Source organism: Homalodisca vitripennis, chromosome 2 (genome assembly GCF_021130785.1).
Source record: "Homalodisca vitripennis isolate AUS2020 chromosome 2, UT_GWSS_2.1, whole genome shotgun sequence".
Classification (NCBI taxonomy): Eukaryota; Metazoa; Arthropoda; class Insecta; order Hemiptera; family Cicadellidae; genus Homalodisca; species Homalodisca vitripennis.
This window is the reverse complement of record NC_060208.1, coordinates 147,891,938-147,910,230: the sequence shown is the minus strand read 5'-3', so window position 1 is coordinate 147,910,230 and position 18,293 is coordinate 147,891,938. Positions and strand designations below refer to the sequence as shown.

The following is an 18,293-nucleotide window of genomic DNA, read 5'->3' as shown; positions in this document are numbered from 1 at the left end:
AAAAAGTTTTTTTTCATAAAAATTAGAATTTTGTTGTTTTAGTTGAATTTTGCAGCTTTTTTCTTTATCAGAACATCAGTAGAAATTGTATTATTTAGTTCCTCCTTAACTTATTCACATTAGGTAGATGTATTAAGAAGAGTCCAGAATAAAGTTTGTAATTCTTCTTTATATTTCGTAAATAAATGTCCTATTAATAGAGTAAGTTTTTAACCAAAAAAGTTATATTGCTCTCCAATTTTTATTTATAAAGACATTATTTAGAATATGCACTAAAGCATAATAAAACTTCCATTTTTTTATTTCCATACTTTTAGGTGTCCGTTGTAATTTTACTTTAATTTTAGCCTTACTAAAGTTAGGCGCTAAATGATTAAGACACTTATGTCAGGATAAGCCAAAACGCTGCAGTATAGTAACATTGAACACAGATGTGAAACCATGTTTATAAACAGCTAGTAACAGCTCTATATGAATGAGATGTTAGATAAGGAAATTAAAATGGAATATTTCTAATGATTATGAATACCTGCCAAATTCAAGTGTCTTTACTATCTTATGAAATTCCTAAAATGCACCGTGTAGATATCAATTTTTAAAAGGAGTAGAAGTTTTTAGATTGTTCTGTATTTCTATTATGTCCAAATAATATTAAATAATCCTGAGTTTACACCTGAGAAATTTCCCCTGGTGTGTTCTCCTTTAAAGACTCACTTTTGGTTTCGGGTGCTTCTGATTCCTGAAGAGAAAGATCTATTGATTTAAAATAATTTTTATTGTTGGTTCAATAATATCTATACCATCCGGTTGTGGTTCTATTCTTGTTTGTAAAAACAATATATAAGCCAACAACATACAAGTACAACCTATGAAAAGCCATCTCACAAATCTGCCAGACTTTAAGAACTTTTAAGAAATTAAAAGTATAATCAAGAGCTTCAAGCCCAAAACCTCACTAGGAGTGGACGGAGTCTCAAGTCAGCAAGTTATTACAACAATGCTGTGAAACTCTTATAATATCTCTGATTTTCATAACCAATATGTCACTAAGATCAGGACAATTTTCATGGCCTTAAAACTGACCAAAGTATATCCTAAGTTCAAAAGTGGAAGTCCAAAGCAAGTCTGTAACTACAGACCAATCTCGCTCATCTCCTCAACCTTCTCCAAAGTGATTGAACAAGTTGTACTTACAAGGTTGAAAGGACCATTGTGAGCAACGTTAAGTTACTGATGACAAGACAACATGGTTTCTTAAAGGAACGATCAACTACTACTGCAATAATTGAACTTGCTGAGTTTATTATTGACCATTTTGAGAAAGGAGAACTAGTTACAAGTATTATGCTTGATTTCACTTAGACATTTATTTTGATTGCCAACCATAACTTAATTTTAAACAAACTTGACAACCTGGGTGTCAGAGATCCTGCTCTAAACTGGTTTAGGAGCTACCTTGAAGAACACAGCCAATTAATTGAAGTCAAACATACAGAAAGAGGACTAACTCATACTATAAGATCCAAGCCACACCAGAGGTGTACCTCAAGGATTTGTGATGTTTATCATATTCACAAACGACATGCCACAATATCTGAACAGACTCTGTCATACGTTTATGTATACAAATAACACCACCCTTCTGTCTTCTGGGAATTTTGCTGACCAATTGGCAGTAAGCTCATATACACACACAATTGAATATGGCTTACCAATACTGCCACATAAATGACCTAGTGGTTAATACATAAAAAACAAACCAGTTAGCATTCAGCAGAAGACGAAACCAAGTTCCAACTCTTCCAGAAGTTAAACCACAGGCCAAATTTTTAGGAGTGACTATTGACGAAAATATGTTGGCGTTTTGTGTAAGAAATTGAATACAAGCCTTTACATCTAAAAGGAATAATAGCCATCATCAACACTGCAATAACAAAATCAACATATTTTGCCCTATTTTAAACACACATACGATATGGCATAATAGTTATCTGGGGACATTTCAAGGGGAACCTATAAAGAATTCTGCGTCCTCAGAAGCAAGCGACAAAGATCCTAAATTGCCTGGGACCAAGAGACACCTGCAGAGGATCTTTTACAGACCTCAGAATTATGACCATGATATCCCTCTATATCCAGGAAGTTATATTTCATGTTGATGGGAAAAAACTTACCTCGAGCAGCTGACCTTCATGACTACTGCATCAGACATGCTGCAGACTACCATCTCACGCTGTATTAAAAGAAACCGGCATATGTAAGCCAGAAGCTGTTCAACCTTCTACTGGCAGAAATGAAGATTCTCACAGGAAAGAAGCTAAAGAAATCACTGAATGAATGACTAACTTCAAAACCCCTCTACACTCTGGAAGAAAACATGCATTGGGAAGATTTAAAAAAAGAAACGTTGCATTTTAACTTTAAAAGCACAACTATATGTATTATTGTGCAAACATTATTATTGTAAATATTACAGGTATTAAATTATTGTAAATTGACACTATACATTTTTAATGGAAAAGACATTTCTTAGATACTTCCACAATAAATTTATTAAAAATAGCGCTTTCGCCGGTTAAGGCATCATCAGTTTTTACATTGTTTACAGAAAACAACATATGTGTAAAATAGAATAAACATATGGATAAAAAGAATAAAATTTAAAACAAACTGTAAAGACCAAAATGTTTTCCATTAAAACCCACCTACTTCCACCAAGGATACAAAGCAGAAAATGAAAAACTATACATTTCTCAAAGATATTGTAATAAAGAGTTTCTGATTTCTTTGTCAGCATACATTTTGCTACTATTTATCTGTCATACATTATAAATGCAAAACACTATATTTTTCATGAAATATTAGGTATTAATAATAATAATTGTTGGCCCTTTTTGTAATCTAAAGGTTTATTTGAAAAAAATGTACGTACCTAGTAAGATGTTATTTAATTAATATAATATAAAACTGATTTGAGAAATAAGTAAGGTTATGTGTGAGTGATACAATTGACTGAATAACAAAACAATTGGGAATTATAAGGTGCTGAAATCTATATCCTTACCAATGCTGTGAAAAATTTTCATTTTGCTCAGGGTCACAATCAGGACCATCAGAGTTGCCTTAAAATTTGGATTAGAATTTCCTCAAATCTTAATTCTTCACTTTACAATTCTGCCAGGGCTTGAGCACCAATTCACTAACAAACAAAAGTAAACTTTATAAATAAAACTTTATATCTATAATAAAATAATGTGTCACATCGATGATATAGGTATCAATGTGTTTGGTTTGTATGTAAATAACAAAAGAACAGGTTTCTGTCATTTCCGATCGATTTACTTGACATTTATCATGCTTTGTAAGGTATGTTACAATAATAAAGAAATTTAATTGAAAATAGATCATAATTTATTTTTTTGTTTACTGTTTATAAAGAGAAATCGACTCTCTTTTCAATCTTGCCCTTTTCTCTTTTCTTATTCTGCCCATCCTCATGGATCACTGCCTTTGCGAGGATCTTGTCAAGTACAATAAGAGGAAAAGTCGATACAGTATAAGGTCGATGCCACTGATAAAAATTGCTATGGTCACAGACAGGATTTGAACTTACACTATCTTTAGTTCAGATTCAAAGTCCGATATCTTAGACCGCTCGCCCATTGGTACTTACTCAGAATTCATCTAACTTTCACAGTCTTGTTAAATTTGCTAATCTCTTATTTGACAATTTGAGTTACCTGTGACTCATAAGGATGTATTATTTCAGTGGAAATGTTGTTCCTCAGTAATTTGCGGTTATTGCGGACTTTGGTGTTTCATAGTTTTTAAGTCAGCGCTAGGTGAAGTTTTACCAGATTGTGTTCTGTCAGGGAGTGTATGATATATATTTTGAACCACCATGACTCATGCTGCACATTATATTCAACCAACAATGAATTATTGAATAAAACTCCAAAAAATGACAAATGTAAAGATCCTGTAGCTTGGAAGCCAAAGCAATAATGTAGCAGACGATGACAGCAGCTGAAATTGTTGTGAACAAGAGATAGAACTGTGCATGTCTCTGTGAAACATGCTGCACGCAAGAAATAACTATATAAGCAAACTATGTCATGTGTGATCTGAGGTACCTGTGACTTGTACATAATAATAAACTTGATTGTAATTATTATAAAATACACTTCTTATAACTTAAATTACCAACTAATTAGTAAAAAAGTTTAAAAATATATGTTACACAAAATAGAATAGGTTTGATTAAATCCAGTAAGGTTTTCAACTAAAAGTGTATGGTCACTAATGAACCATGCTGCAGTAAATGTGTTACTAACAATTTTAGAAAATAATGTGATATGTGAAAATAAAATAACCAGTGACAAATATTAAGTTATTGAAACCATTGCAACTCAGGGAATTTGGTTCTGATCAACCAAAGTAAGTATGCAAATAATTGACATTTGTGCTCGGGTAATGGAATATTGGCTGCCTATCGGCCATAACTAGCTTTGAAGTAGCACTCAGCTAAATAACGCAACCTACTGAAAAGCAGATAATCTGAATCTTGTAGTTATGGTTATAAATAGAGAATACATGCCCTTCCCATCCCTCTCTGGGTACTCAGATGGAAAAATTAAATGAAAAATTTTGATGGCAACCAAGCAGCTGAAGGAGAAAATTTACAAACAGTACACTTTAAAAATGTTTTTGTTTTTGCTCCTTCCTTCAAATTTCACAATTACGTACCAATTACAAATTATGGGTTTTTTTTTTTTTAAATAAAGACTATTATTTCACAGTGAAAATGTTATTGATTGCTAAACAAACTTTTAAAACTTACAAATGAATTACAAAAAATTCATTGTAAGTTATATTTTCATATAAGTAGAATTAAGCTGAAACAAAAAGTTTAACGAGGATTGGCAGGTGCAGACAATTTTTAAAGCATTGCATGGCACTTTTGATCGGAGCTGGCCACATTGAATGTGATACAAAGAACCTAACAATCTAACATATATGGAAAACTGCAAAAATTACTGAATTTTGTGAGAACCATTGTAAGTTAGTGAAGTTTACTCTGATCAACTAAACTAAATATGCAAAATATTTGTAGTTTTATATAAAAAGGCAAGCTATTAGTATTGTGGCATTCAAAATTTGTAATTCAGTGTTGAGCACAATTTTAGTTCGGTTAATAAAATGTTTAGTCGTTATGCACATCTCAACTGACCACATCATAATTTTCTTTCATCTAATTGCTAGGTGTGTATTCTACCTGAAGGAGAAAGGATATTATTGAAAAGGAAATATATTAAAATTCAGACCAAAGTTATGACATGTATAGGAAAGATATCTAAAATTTACAAAAATATATTTCTGTATGGTCTGTGTTACTAAATTGATCAAGAAACTCAATCTTATTACATATGAAATGTTTAAATTTCAAATAGGTATCTATTATGTAAAAATTTTTTCGATCTTTTGGATAATTTGTGTTGGTTGTGAACAATATATAAAATCACTTGAAAAGTCTGCAGTTTAATTTTTGAGTGTTGGTAGCACACTGTTAAAATGATGTAGCACAATTTAAATCTACTGAATGAAACCATCACCTTTGAACCAGTTGTAACCAGAAGATTAAGTTCAGAGGATTGATAAAGGCAATATCAGCTATTGGGTTTATCACTTGTTAACCTTTACTGAACCTTGATGTAAATTCTAACTAAAATAATAATACTACTCTGTATTAAAACTGTTATGTTTAAATTTTTTTGTTACTTTTTATCAAATAATTTAGGTGTAAAGGTACAGTTTCATCATGTCAGTAACTTTATAAGTCTGATGTTTTATGTGTGCTTAAGAAAGTAATGTTTGCATGTTATGTAATGACTATAAATATTTGCGTTTACAACACTGTTCATGAAAAATACATTTATGATCAGGATTTTTAAAAGATATAAAATAGTGAGTTCTGCTTATTGCTAATGAAAGTAGAATTGACTATATTTTCATGGTAGTTCTGATAACAAAATCTTAACAATTAATTGTTAGTTTGGTATAGAATTGTAGACAGATTTTTGATCTAAAAGATTTATTTTGATGTGGTTATCGTTCAATTTTTAAATTAAGTGTATGAAGGCATTCACCTGTATTTTGATCAGCTAACAGAGAAAGCCTTTTTGAAACCCTTTCAAGTGTTTTGCTTCTTATGCCTCTTTATCGTAGTTTTAAGTAATGTCAAGAAAATTGAAAGGCCTTCTGGTCTTAAAAAAACAGGGTGTCTTCTGGTCACGAAACTCTGGGAAAAATCAAGGCAGTTACCGAAAAAACACTGGAATTTTCTGTTAAAATTTAAGATTTTATGGCATAATGAAAATATCTATTATATAAATCTTCAACAAAGATTCAGATTCGATAATCGATCCACAGGAAAGGAATCTGTGAAAACTTGCTCCATTATTAGTTGTCGGCTGATTGGTAGCACACAAATTACCAATTGCTAAAACGATTTTTGTTGTTTGTGATTGAAAAATCCTAAATAGAATTAGTTTATAACATCTAATCGCCATTACACAATTTAGTGATCACTGAAATTTTTTTAGTCATACTTAGTGTTTGAAAAATCGTTAATAAATAACCTTATTAACGAATTTTCTGAGTTTTGTAATTAATATTTTGCTTGCAGTTAGCGTTTTCTATATTTATGTTCGTCGTGCATCACCATAAGTCTGCTGCGTATATTTGCGGACTACAATTCATGGGCAAGACATTAGTTACCAATTGTGTTTATTGTTGTACTTTGTACATGAAAATCCGTAGATACATAGACTAATTAAAAAGTTATCTTAATTATACAAGTAATATTTTGCTTACAGTTAGTATTTTGTATGTTAATGTTCATATATCACCGTGAGTCTACCTCATCCATTAGTGTACAACAGGTGATTGGTATTATGTAAATCACCAATCGTAAAACCTTGTACTTTGTGTATGAAAATCCATAAGGTAACGAAGTATTCTAGTTTTATAAATATTTTGCTTGCAATTCTATATATATAAAAAATGCATAGCCACGAGTCTGCTGCATATATTCACGGAAAAACAAAACCTTAAACCTACAAATAAGGCTCTGTAAGTTAACTTTGATTGTTTCTTTAAATTTCTAACACTGACTAACAAGTACTGTAAGTATTTACGTGAATAGGATTTCTCATGTCCAATTGGAGGCAGGTCACTCTGTACTTGAAACCATTCTCTGTAAATTATCCACCCACCTGTATGTTGTAGGAAGTGATAGACCCAGAGGGCCAGAGATGTACACCATTGATAGTAGCAGCAAGGCATGGGCACGACAAAGTTGTCAAAGTCTTCCTCAACAAGTTCTCACCAGACATCGAGCAGGAAGGTTCTGTCAAGGTGGACAGCTACGTCATCGAAGGTGCTAGCGCTTTGTGGTGTGCAGCAGGTATCCTACAAGTTAATTAATTTTGTGTTCGTTGATCCTGAGTAAATTTTATCAAAGGTACCTAAAATTTAAAAAAAATCAACAGGTCTTTCTTAATATTGTGGTATTGTCAGTTGTGCAATAACTATTTATAGAAATGTCTCAAATCCTTGAAACGCAGTATATAGGTTTCTCTGGATTCAAGGAAGAATGCTATTGAGTTTAGAGTCTAAAGATCGAAGGGCAACAAAGTAAGAAGTAAAATTCTAACATTTTTACATTGTCTTATGGGTAACCACTATTGTAACGAGACAAATGCACAGTTACTCATATGCATATTACTCAACAAACAGTATACTGTGAATGAAAAGTTTAGCTTCATTTCACCTTCCACTTCTTGCAATGTCTGAAATATGATACTGTCACAGACTTGACTCCTAGAATCTAGATTCCCCATCAATTCAGTAAACTTGAATTTCAGTTGATTCAATTAACTTAGTGGTGTACTTGATTGTGCATCTGGTGAGACAATGAGAACACCTTTTGATCTGGATTACAATGGGTGGCTACTGGGTAACCAGACATAGCTCTGTTGTACTCTAGGTGTCTGATGTCGAAATGATACAAACAGTTTGTTTTGAACGTCTTTGCCATCGACTTTATTTAATCGGGCAGGAACTCAAAATTCCTAGATTCAAGTCTATACCAGTGTCAGATTTCAAACACTGCAAGCAAGGCAAAATGGAGCTAAACTTATCATTTAATTGAATCAACCCATTCCAACATAGCTGCGAAACAGTATGTATTGTAATATAAATCAAATGACATTTTTCAGCAATTTACCAACATGTGACGAATTTACTTTGTTGGGTTGGTTGATTTTAAACTCTGTGTCCTACAAAGGTGTTTTTATGTTTGAACTGCCACCAGATGAGTATTTATCAGCCAATTTGTAAGAATGTTGCGTACACATATGAAACATATTCAATTTTATGAATAAATTAAATTTTTGATGTTCCTATCTGCAATAAAAACAAATTTGTGGCTGCTGAGAGCTCTGCATGGTTTAAATGGTAGCAAGCACTAACAATAAAATAAAATGTTATTGTGTTATTTTGATAATTATCGTTATTTACAACAACAGTATTAGCTTATGAAACTTATTTTCCTGATTCTTACCTTATGTTATATATAATGTAATACTATTGCTAGTGTTTGCTGCTGTTTAAACTATAAATTAATGTTGGCAACCGCCATGTTGTTTCTATTGTCAAAATCAAAATTTTAGGTTAAAGTTTTAAGTATGTTCCTTATGTGTATGTAAACATCTATGTAAACTAGCTGACATAATACTAATCTGGTGGCTATTACAAAATGCCAAAATATCCTTCATAGGACAAAGGATATAAAAATAAAAAATTTTAACTTAACCTGCAAAGTCGTTACATTCTGTCAGCTTCTTCAATACTCTGTTGTATCGTTTTATTTTTTGACTAAAATGTGTTGATGCACATTTAGAACTGTACATAATATTGATATGTGCAGTCTTCTACTAATCTTACCCTCGGATACAAGTGTAATGAATGGATTTATTACTTGGCAGCTAGTAGCACTCACTTTCAACACACTTTTAAGTATCAAAGACGCATTCAAAGTATCAAGTGTAAATTCACTGTAAACATTAAAATAATGGGTCATAATTTTAGTTAATTTAGCATTTAATAATTATAGATAAATAATAATTTAAGACGAATTAATTAGTAAAAACTATATTATAAAAAAGTGAGAAATTGATTTTGTTTTAAAAAGGATTACTATATTATATATTAACGCTTCTGTGGAAAAGTATATGATGCATGAAATGTGGTTGGTTTTTATGACTTTTCATGGATAATTTTAAAATCTCAAAATACTAGTTAATACAAATGGTTTGAACTTACTTTCTATAAAAAAGTGAATTTTTCAGCTAAAACACATTTTTAATGCTTTTTATTTTGATTTCGACATTATTGGGACAGGTGTCATATTCTTAAAAAGCAAAATATATAAAAATCTGTTGGATAGTTATTGTAAGGTATAAAGGGTAAATTATTCAGTGCATGTTTTGGTCCAATTTGGGCACATACAGGCTAGTGGACGGGTCATTAATATAGACCACCACTATGTTTGTCTATATCAGCTAATTTCAAAGGGGAAAAACATAAAATTATAGCGTTATAAAACTTGGGATTCTACTTGAAACTATAAAATATAGGGAACCGTAAGAAAAAATTGAAGTTAACAGTCATATTGGGAAATGGTGGCCTTTTTGAACTTATATAAAAATGAATAGGTGAAGTGCCTCATGTAAGTTTTGCTGTATTTCTTCAGTTTAAAAAATTCAAATTGTGACACATTTTTAAACTCAGCTTGTGGATCTATGCGTATGCATTCTTACATCTGTGCATTTATAAAATGTAATTATAAAATATCAATTAAAAATAAGGCAGATACTCACATATCCTGTTACATTATTATGTTATGATTTACATTTTATGAACTCAGAAGTATATATTTTCAAAGGAACAATCATGAGTGGTGTTGAGGTGATGTAATGTATTATCATGTTTTCATGGTACAATTCAAAATATTCTCAATATTAATCTCTCTCTAACGTATTAGGATTAAACATTGTTTTAATTAATTATTAAGTAGAAAGTGCTGTCACCATCCTTTAAGCAACCATTGCATATTTTAAATGCAATGGTTGTAAAGTATGAGACGGAGCTTTTATAATGAAACAAGTTTAAACTTGTTATTAACCACAAATACAAAAAGTGTCAACAATATAAATTCAAAACTTTATTCGTAGTAAAATTTTCTTTATAAAATTTTTAAACTTATTACTTCTACTGAAGTCGTTGATTTGTGTCTAGATAGCAGATTTATATTGTATAATCTAAAAGTTATCATGACTATAGGAAAGGTCACATGTCAGATTTCACATTTAACCTTCAATCATTAAATGTGATGTATATCATGTGCCTTGATTTACAATAACTAAGTTTTACCAATACAGTAGGCCTGATTTACTGTTTTAAAAGTGTTAAAATAATTTTTTATACATATTAGAAACAATTACATTCAAGTGCAATATCAGAAGGAGATCTACACTGTTAGTGGCTTTCAGAGGTTTAAAACAGTTCACTAACCTCATAGTGTTATTGCTTCAATGTTATTGACAATACATAGCTACTGTTTATTTTGTTTGCAATCATTATTTTCGTCAACATACTCATCTCGGTATGGCTAGCTCAATATTGAAAAAATAGATAGCTTCATTGTAAAATATATTTTCCTCCTATGTAAAATATAGTCAGAAGGGAGGTATAGATTTCATGGGTGTATATCACTTAGAATTAGTACAATATAACCTATAGAAAGTCATTGTTGAGATAACTTCCAAATTATTACTACACCTAGCTTTGCAGTAACTAAGCTTCGCTGAAAATGTATGATGCCATTTTCAGAAATCTTATTTTACCAGTTTCAAGTTTTGATCTCCTCAATCTCAACAGGAGTGTTCACTTCTGCCTGGTAGCACACTGGATATAGATAACCGATGATCTCGACAGGAAATAGTAAAAATCCTTTTATCTTCACATCTCATGAATATTGTTTCATTTTAGAAATTGTTTTATGTTTAAGTGTAGCTTTCTTAGAAAATAAGAAACAACTAAAGCACACAACTCAAAAACAAATTCGAAATGAAGATATACTTGGCTATCACTGCATTAGGCAGCTTTGAAAAAGATAATATGTTGGCATGTATGCGTTATTGAAAACATAGCAGTTTCTTTAGCATCCCAATACTTGTTTATTGTACCATTTGGAATAGACTGGTTCTGTCTAAGGGATTGTAGTTGTGCTCATTTTAACTGCAATTATAAAAGAAGAAGAACAGTTTTCTGATGTCTTTTTTGTTTGGAGATGCACTCAATAAAATAAACTGTTGCAGTTATTGTGCACTTGCAGCCATCAGAGAAAATGTCTGCACTGATGATCAGTCTGATTGCACTAACAAACACAACACATGTGAGAAAATGAATATATCTTACACATTAATGGAATTAAATATTTATTCAACATTATATCATCCTAGTATATGTAAAGTGAAAAAACTGTAATAAATTCAACTAATAAAATCAGTTATTTTTTATGGTTAGGTGCAGGTCACCTGAATGTAGTGAAGACTCTGGTGAAAGCGGGGGCTAATGTCAACCATCCGACTCTGACCAACTCCACACCACTAAGAGCAGCTTGTTTTGACGGTAGACTCGACGTTGTCAGGTACTTGACCGAACATGGGGCTGACATCCACATTGCCAACAAGTACAACAACACCTGCCTCATGATCGCAGCTTACAAAGGTATAATTTTCTTATTTAGATATGGTTTACATGTTGCAAGTTAGATAGATAGTGCCCATGTAAATTATTTATTTTGTAAATCAAGATGTGTTTCAATTGTCGTGCTGCAAAGTGATCGATATAGAAACAATAACAATATATTGAAAGTGATAGTAAATTTTAATCAATTAGATTGTTACCCTAATCCTTTGAGTGCCACAGAATCAACTATATTGCTGTATAGCTGTAATAAACCTAAAATATTTAATAGAAATTGGTCAAACATGAAATTTATGCAAGATTAACACACTTTGCATAAAACCCCACTTTGTATTGTGGGAAAAAATTTTTGTATTAAAAGTTTTAATTTAGTTAAATATACCATATGTATTTTATTGAGTATAGAAACTATATTCAATAAAATTACAAAAAATATACATTAATTAAGTAATTGTTTAAAAAAAACTTTTACCTTAACTCTTCCTTTATGTAAAATTTACTTTCAGACACATTACAATAGTATTGTTTTATTTCACTCTAGAAAAGAAGTATGATTATTTATATATATATATATATATATATATATATATATATATATATATATATATGTATTTTTCTTGTGTTCGTGTGTATGTGACTGAACTCCTCCTAAACGACTGGACCGATTTTGATGAAATTTTGTGTGTGTTTTCAATGGAATTCGAGAATAGTTTAGATTCACAATTTGGTCCAATTTAAATTGTTTATTTAATCTATATTTACAATATTTAATTTATAAATTGTTATTGATTTTGGAATGTTTTACCTTCGATCCGGCAGACTGCGCTACCATACGTAATACAAAGTAAACTGATTAATACTTTCAGCTGAAGTTCTTCAAAGAGGAAGAAACATTTGTTTACATTTAAAATTTAGAAAATTATTATTGTAACGTGCTTGATCAGTAATGTAATGCAGATTGCGTATAAGAAGTTATTGCCTAATTTCAAATTTAGATTACACCAATGATCAATAAACTATCTAATGCAATGAAAATACTATTAAACGTTGTTATAAAAACCACCTCAAAAAGCTGTAAATGTCTGCACATAAGGTAATCGAATTTGGTTAGATCAAAGGTAAATGAAAAGAGCCGAAAGAAGACGCTTTATGATCGAAATTGGTTTTTGTTGATACATATTCTTGATCAGAGCACAAGGCAAACACCAAAATAATACTGGAAATCTCTTAGACAGAAAATTAATTTTAACAGGCCGAATTTGATTCGTTATAACCTAATTAGTTTATCGAAATTCATCCATATAAATTAATTGTACATTATTGTACATTAGACTTATCAACACCTAGCAAAATCCACGAAAGATAGAGGCAGGAAATATGGTACCTACCTTATTAATGTGCCCAAGAGGCTCACTAAGGAATGACTATCAATTATGTCAGGAGTATTTAGAATGTGATAGAAAAAGAATACGTGAATATAGTGTACTGTTTTTCAACAGGAAATTGTGTGCGAAGCCGCGGGCAGCTGCTAGTTTATATATAAATTTGGTTAGTTTTTATAACCTTTTATATAAATCTAAAATATCTTGAAAAAATTAGATACATAAAAATGTGCTTCACTTGATTTTCGCATTATAAAGATGACAATTTTTATTACAACACATTTTTTAATGTTTTTATTTTTAATTTAACAATAATAGAATATATGTATATTATGAGAAATAGCATTTTTAAAGAGTTATGACAATCTGATGGAGAGTACATGAACAATAGCTTTTTTTCCCAAATGCTTGCAAATTTATAAAATATGACCCACCACTTTATGCATGTAACTTAGGGAAGTAGCCGCAACACTGATAGGGTTAAGGTTACTTGTGCTACTAGCAGGTGCATGTTGTGACGTCAGATCTTGTTTTAAGTCACGTGTTGGCAACTACCCTATGTTTGTTTAAGTTGTTTTATTTGGCAATGAGCTTTGTTTGATTTAAGCTTCTATTACGTATATGTTTTCTAATTTGCATCTCTGTATTAATACGTTTCTCTAATGCGTACTGAAATTGGTCAGACTTTTTAATTAGTTAATAAAACAAGAGGTCGTCTATCTAGCATTTTATGTTAAGTAGTTTAATACCTAAATCAAAGTGAAATTCACTGTTGACAGATTCTGTTGTATTTTGAAGTAAAAGTTAGTTAGCTAAGTAACATAGTTATTAGCTTATTATTTGGTTAGTGTTTTATGCCACTTCACACAGAATTTACGCTGAACTGTACCTTGAAAGTCATACATTAGCCTGTATTATATTGTAAAGTATGACATGTAGTTAGCTAAACAGTGAATTATTATCTTCATTTTATGTTATGTGTTGATCTGAAATTCTGCAACCCTGAAAATTTGTACAATACGGTTAATAAATTATGAACAAAGTTTTAGATTACATTTTTTGATAATATTGTTCATTGTTATTTACAATGGTAGCTTACGAGGTGTGTCACACACACACGGCAGTACTGTACGGAACAGAGCGCTGTGACTCACTGAGTGACCGGATCGTATTCAATGCCGAATATGGGAAGGAGTAGGTTCGCCCCTCCCCTCCAATAACCGGTTCGAGCCGGTCGGTTACGCCGCGGCCGCCTACTGGTCAGCGGTCGGATACTTTTTGGACAGATCTCGTATATATCATTGTAAAGTTTTTGTAAATATTGATATAGTATTTTTTATATACCGGTATATTCTTAATTTTTAAGAAATTATTAAATTGATTAAATGTATCCAATATAGATGCATTTTCACTTATAGGAACACAAATACAAGTTCTTTCCATATAAACACCAAAGCATAAAACTTAAAAATCAGTGCACAGCTAGAATTCACTAATAGCTGAGTAAAGCATAAACAACAAAATAAAGCCAGTGCTGCTAACTGAAACTCCCTTTTTACCGTAGCACATTTTCAAACATCCATATTTTATTGACTGTCCCTGTTTTCTTAATGGAACAAAACGTACAAAACAAAATATTTTAGAGTTTTTCAAAAATAAAAACTTTACATTCCACTTTTCCGTAGATCTCTAATTTGTCCTGAACAAAGAGAAAAACAAAATATTTGAACAGCATTCTTTAGATAGCACACATTTCTACATTTTAGAGAAAATTGGCCTGTACTTGCTTTGGTAGCAATAAATATAAATATCTTGATATTGATTAATGAAGAATTAAGTTTAGCAGCAAAGTTGGAAATGAACTTTTGAAGATATGATTTTGCAGGACATCTTGATGTGGTTAGTTACTTGTTGGAGAAGGGGGCGTTGCCAGATGAGAAGGCTCACTGTGGCGCCACTGCCATGCACTTTGCTGCAGAATGTGGACACACTAGCATCGTCAAGGAGCTCCTCGACTACGGAGCGCACATAACCAAAAATGAGATCGGTAAGTTTATTACTTGTTTTAATTTTATGGTAAATATTTCTACTCATGAAAGAGCTGATCTTTGATAAATTAGCGTTTAAGTAATCTCTAATCACAAAACAAATAAAAAGAAACTAGTTTTTTGGCATTAGTTTGAAGCTTAACTGTTGAGGCACAGCATACGGATATGTCCGTACCATCAAAATTGCGCTAAACACGGCATACGTATGTAAGAGTCTTGTCTTATTTTAGTTTTTTTTTCATAAGGTGATATATGATATTTTTTCATAGCACAGTAATATTGTCTAAAAATAAATCACTTTGTATTGTTCCATATTTTTTTATTAAAGCAAGCTTGTGTAAATCACTAACTTATCACATAAATTACTTTAATATTGCGTAGAATAACAATTTTAACTCAAATGCGATACAATTAATAATTGTCAAATGTTAGTACTTGACTTTAAAAAGAAAGTTAGAATATACAGCAATATTTATGAAGAATATATTGTTCCAAGCGTTTTTGTGACATAAAGCATTGGAAAATGAACTTTCGAACTGAAAGACCTTCGACATCAAACAGTGATAGCAAGTTGAGAAGATTGAAGTTTCTTATAAAGGTAGAGGGTGGCCACCCAACCGGGAAACTGGGAATACGCCGGGAAATATTACAAAAACAAATTTTCCGTCTCCAAGAACTTATAAAATCAAGACATTATTTTACAGCTTCTTGAATCAAGAATTTATTTAATCTCGAAACATTGTATTATACGCAACGTGTACAAAATCATCAAAGTCTGAATCATCAGGATTCGCCATAATTATGCAATAGAAATCAATGAAAAATATATGTATGACCAATATAGAACTATAAATGGTTTATCACATTATCGATATGGATAACCTCGCAAAACAAACAGCTAAAGCAGTATAGCAGGTTATAAACAATAAACAACAATACACAGCAACTGACTGTCACGCTTGCGTATTTCCGCTTAGAGCGTACAGCTTGCTCTCTGACGATGGCGCGGACTGACAAAGCAAATAAAAACTTCCGTTGGGATTATTCCCAGCTGTTTTGATGAGTCATGCTTCACATTGCGTCATATTAGAACACCAAATATTCACTCTCAAGCATTCTGGCAGCAATTTGTAGAACTATTCCGCTTCTAGAACTTCCGCGATCTATTCCGCTTAGAACGTTTCGAGATAGATTTACTCAGTGGAATATTCCGCTTACAGCGTACAAAGGGTTAATAGAAAATTGTGGATTTACTCCCAGCATGTTCTTTGTCCTGCCCTGAACTTCCTGATGTTTTGGGGCAAAGCATTAAATATGCATACCGCTGGTACTGGAAAGGAGTCCTTTGTTTTGCTCAGCCTACAGTATTGGGTGTTTTTATTTCGTTTCCCACGGATGTTGTGAGAACAATGATCTGCTCTTATGGCTAATGAGACTTGAAATGTAATGACTATTCACTGACAGGATATTTAGTCTACAGAAGATGGGCCTCCAATATCCATAATATCCTGAGGTCATAATTATCCTCAATGCTTTCTTCTGCGTATAAGCAAAACTTCCTCACAACTCGCTGCCTGGCCCCACAGTAACAGCCCATGGCTGTGAAATAAAACATTGTAGACAGTAACTAGATGCTTCTCAGTTAGTATAGGTTTCTGTTGTGCCCCTGACACATATACATATATTTAAAATTGGCCACCAAACTGAGTATTCAACACGGTCTCAACCACTAATTGGTGATGAAAGCAGGTTTCTGTCTTTGTGTGTCCATCAATATAAAAATTATGTTTCAAATAATTTAACTTGGAGAGTTGAAATTTGATTTCAAATTCCATCTCTGTATTGATACTCAAAATGTTAAACATCGGTCCCTGAGTAGTCATACTCTGAGCCGGGATGTTATTTGTTGTGAAGCAATGGCTCCCACACTGATGCAGAGTCTGGCATACGTTTCACCTTTTATTTCATAACATAGAATATAAAAATGCATATTTTACATACAAAAATCATATTTTTGTGGAGTTTTCAGTCCAACCTAACTTTTACCTTTCTTACTTCCAAACTTCACTATTGTTTGTGCTCTTCACTTACTATATTTCACTTTAAGTGGCGCTATATTTATTATGTTTGAGCGTTAGCAAAGCCTATAAACTCGAAGGGCTAGAAAAGTTTCTTTCTGTCTGTCAGTTGTTTTGTCCGCACAATATCACAGGAATGAACTGGCCTATAAACTTGAAATTGTGGCATAAAGCGTCAATTCGATATAGGGAACATTGAATTTGATGATAATGAATGTCACTTCATGGGATTTGGCTGATTGTCATTGAAGTATATCGCTGAGTAGGCTGGCACAGTTTCTATTGTCTGCCAGGAGCATGTAAAAATTCTTTTCTATTTAATTATCTGTCTGTCCAAAGGACATCTTAAGAATGAAATGAGCATCTACAGATTTGAATTTTGCATGCAACCTCAGTGAAGCCTGTTATGCAAAAAAGTGATATGGAACACACCTACCTTGTACATAAATAAGAGATGTTGCTGGTAGCTACTGCTGACTGACTTGTTACATGTTGCAGGAATGACACCACTGTTAGCAGCAGCGGAAAGGACTAGGGTGGATGTTGTGGAGTTCTTGGTTACTAGGCCAGAGATCTCTCTCGAAGAAAGGATTGATGCTTTGGAACTACTTGGAGCCTCCTATGCTAATGATAAGGACCACTACTGTCTCAACTCCGCATATCAGTACTTGCACCAGACTATGCAGCTCAGGTAGCATAAATAAAAGTTCATAGCATCACATATCATCATAACATCACTATTAAAACTTTCCAGCAACTTTGTTTGCTCATTAAATTTATTTGGCTGTTACCTAGTTATCCTAACATTTAATTTTTCTTTTAAAGGATGGTAGGTTCTTTCATAAAAGTCTCATCTTGCTAACATATTCTTAACCCTTTGAGGCCGGCTGTCAAATAAGGTTGACCGCTGTACTTCCGCCGAATGCTCACATGTCGACCAGATATTGCGGCCA

At 32.1% G+C, this 18,293-nt stretch overlaps 1 protein-coding gene across 1 annotated transcript in view; it reads left to right on the top strand.

The window, feature by feature from the left end:
• Positions 1-18,293, top strand: part of LOC124354876 (protein fem-1 homolog B-like) — a 48,776-nt gene that overhangs the window by 8,655 nt on the left and 21,828 nt on the right. The window contains exons 2-5 of the mRNA XM_046805636.1: positions 7,288-7,465; positions 11,650-11,853; positions 15,100-15,261; positions 17,839-18,031. Coding sequence (XP_046661592.1) covers positions 7,288-7,465; positions 11,650-11,853; positions 15,100-15,261; positions 17,839-18,031 — 737 coding nt within the window. The remainder of the gene's footprint in view (positions 1-7,287; positions 7,466-11,649; positions 11,854-15,099; positions 15,262-17,838; positions 18,032-18,293) is intronic.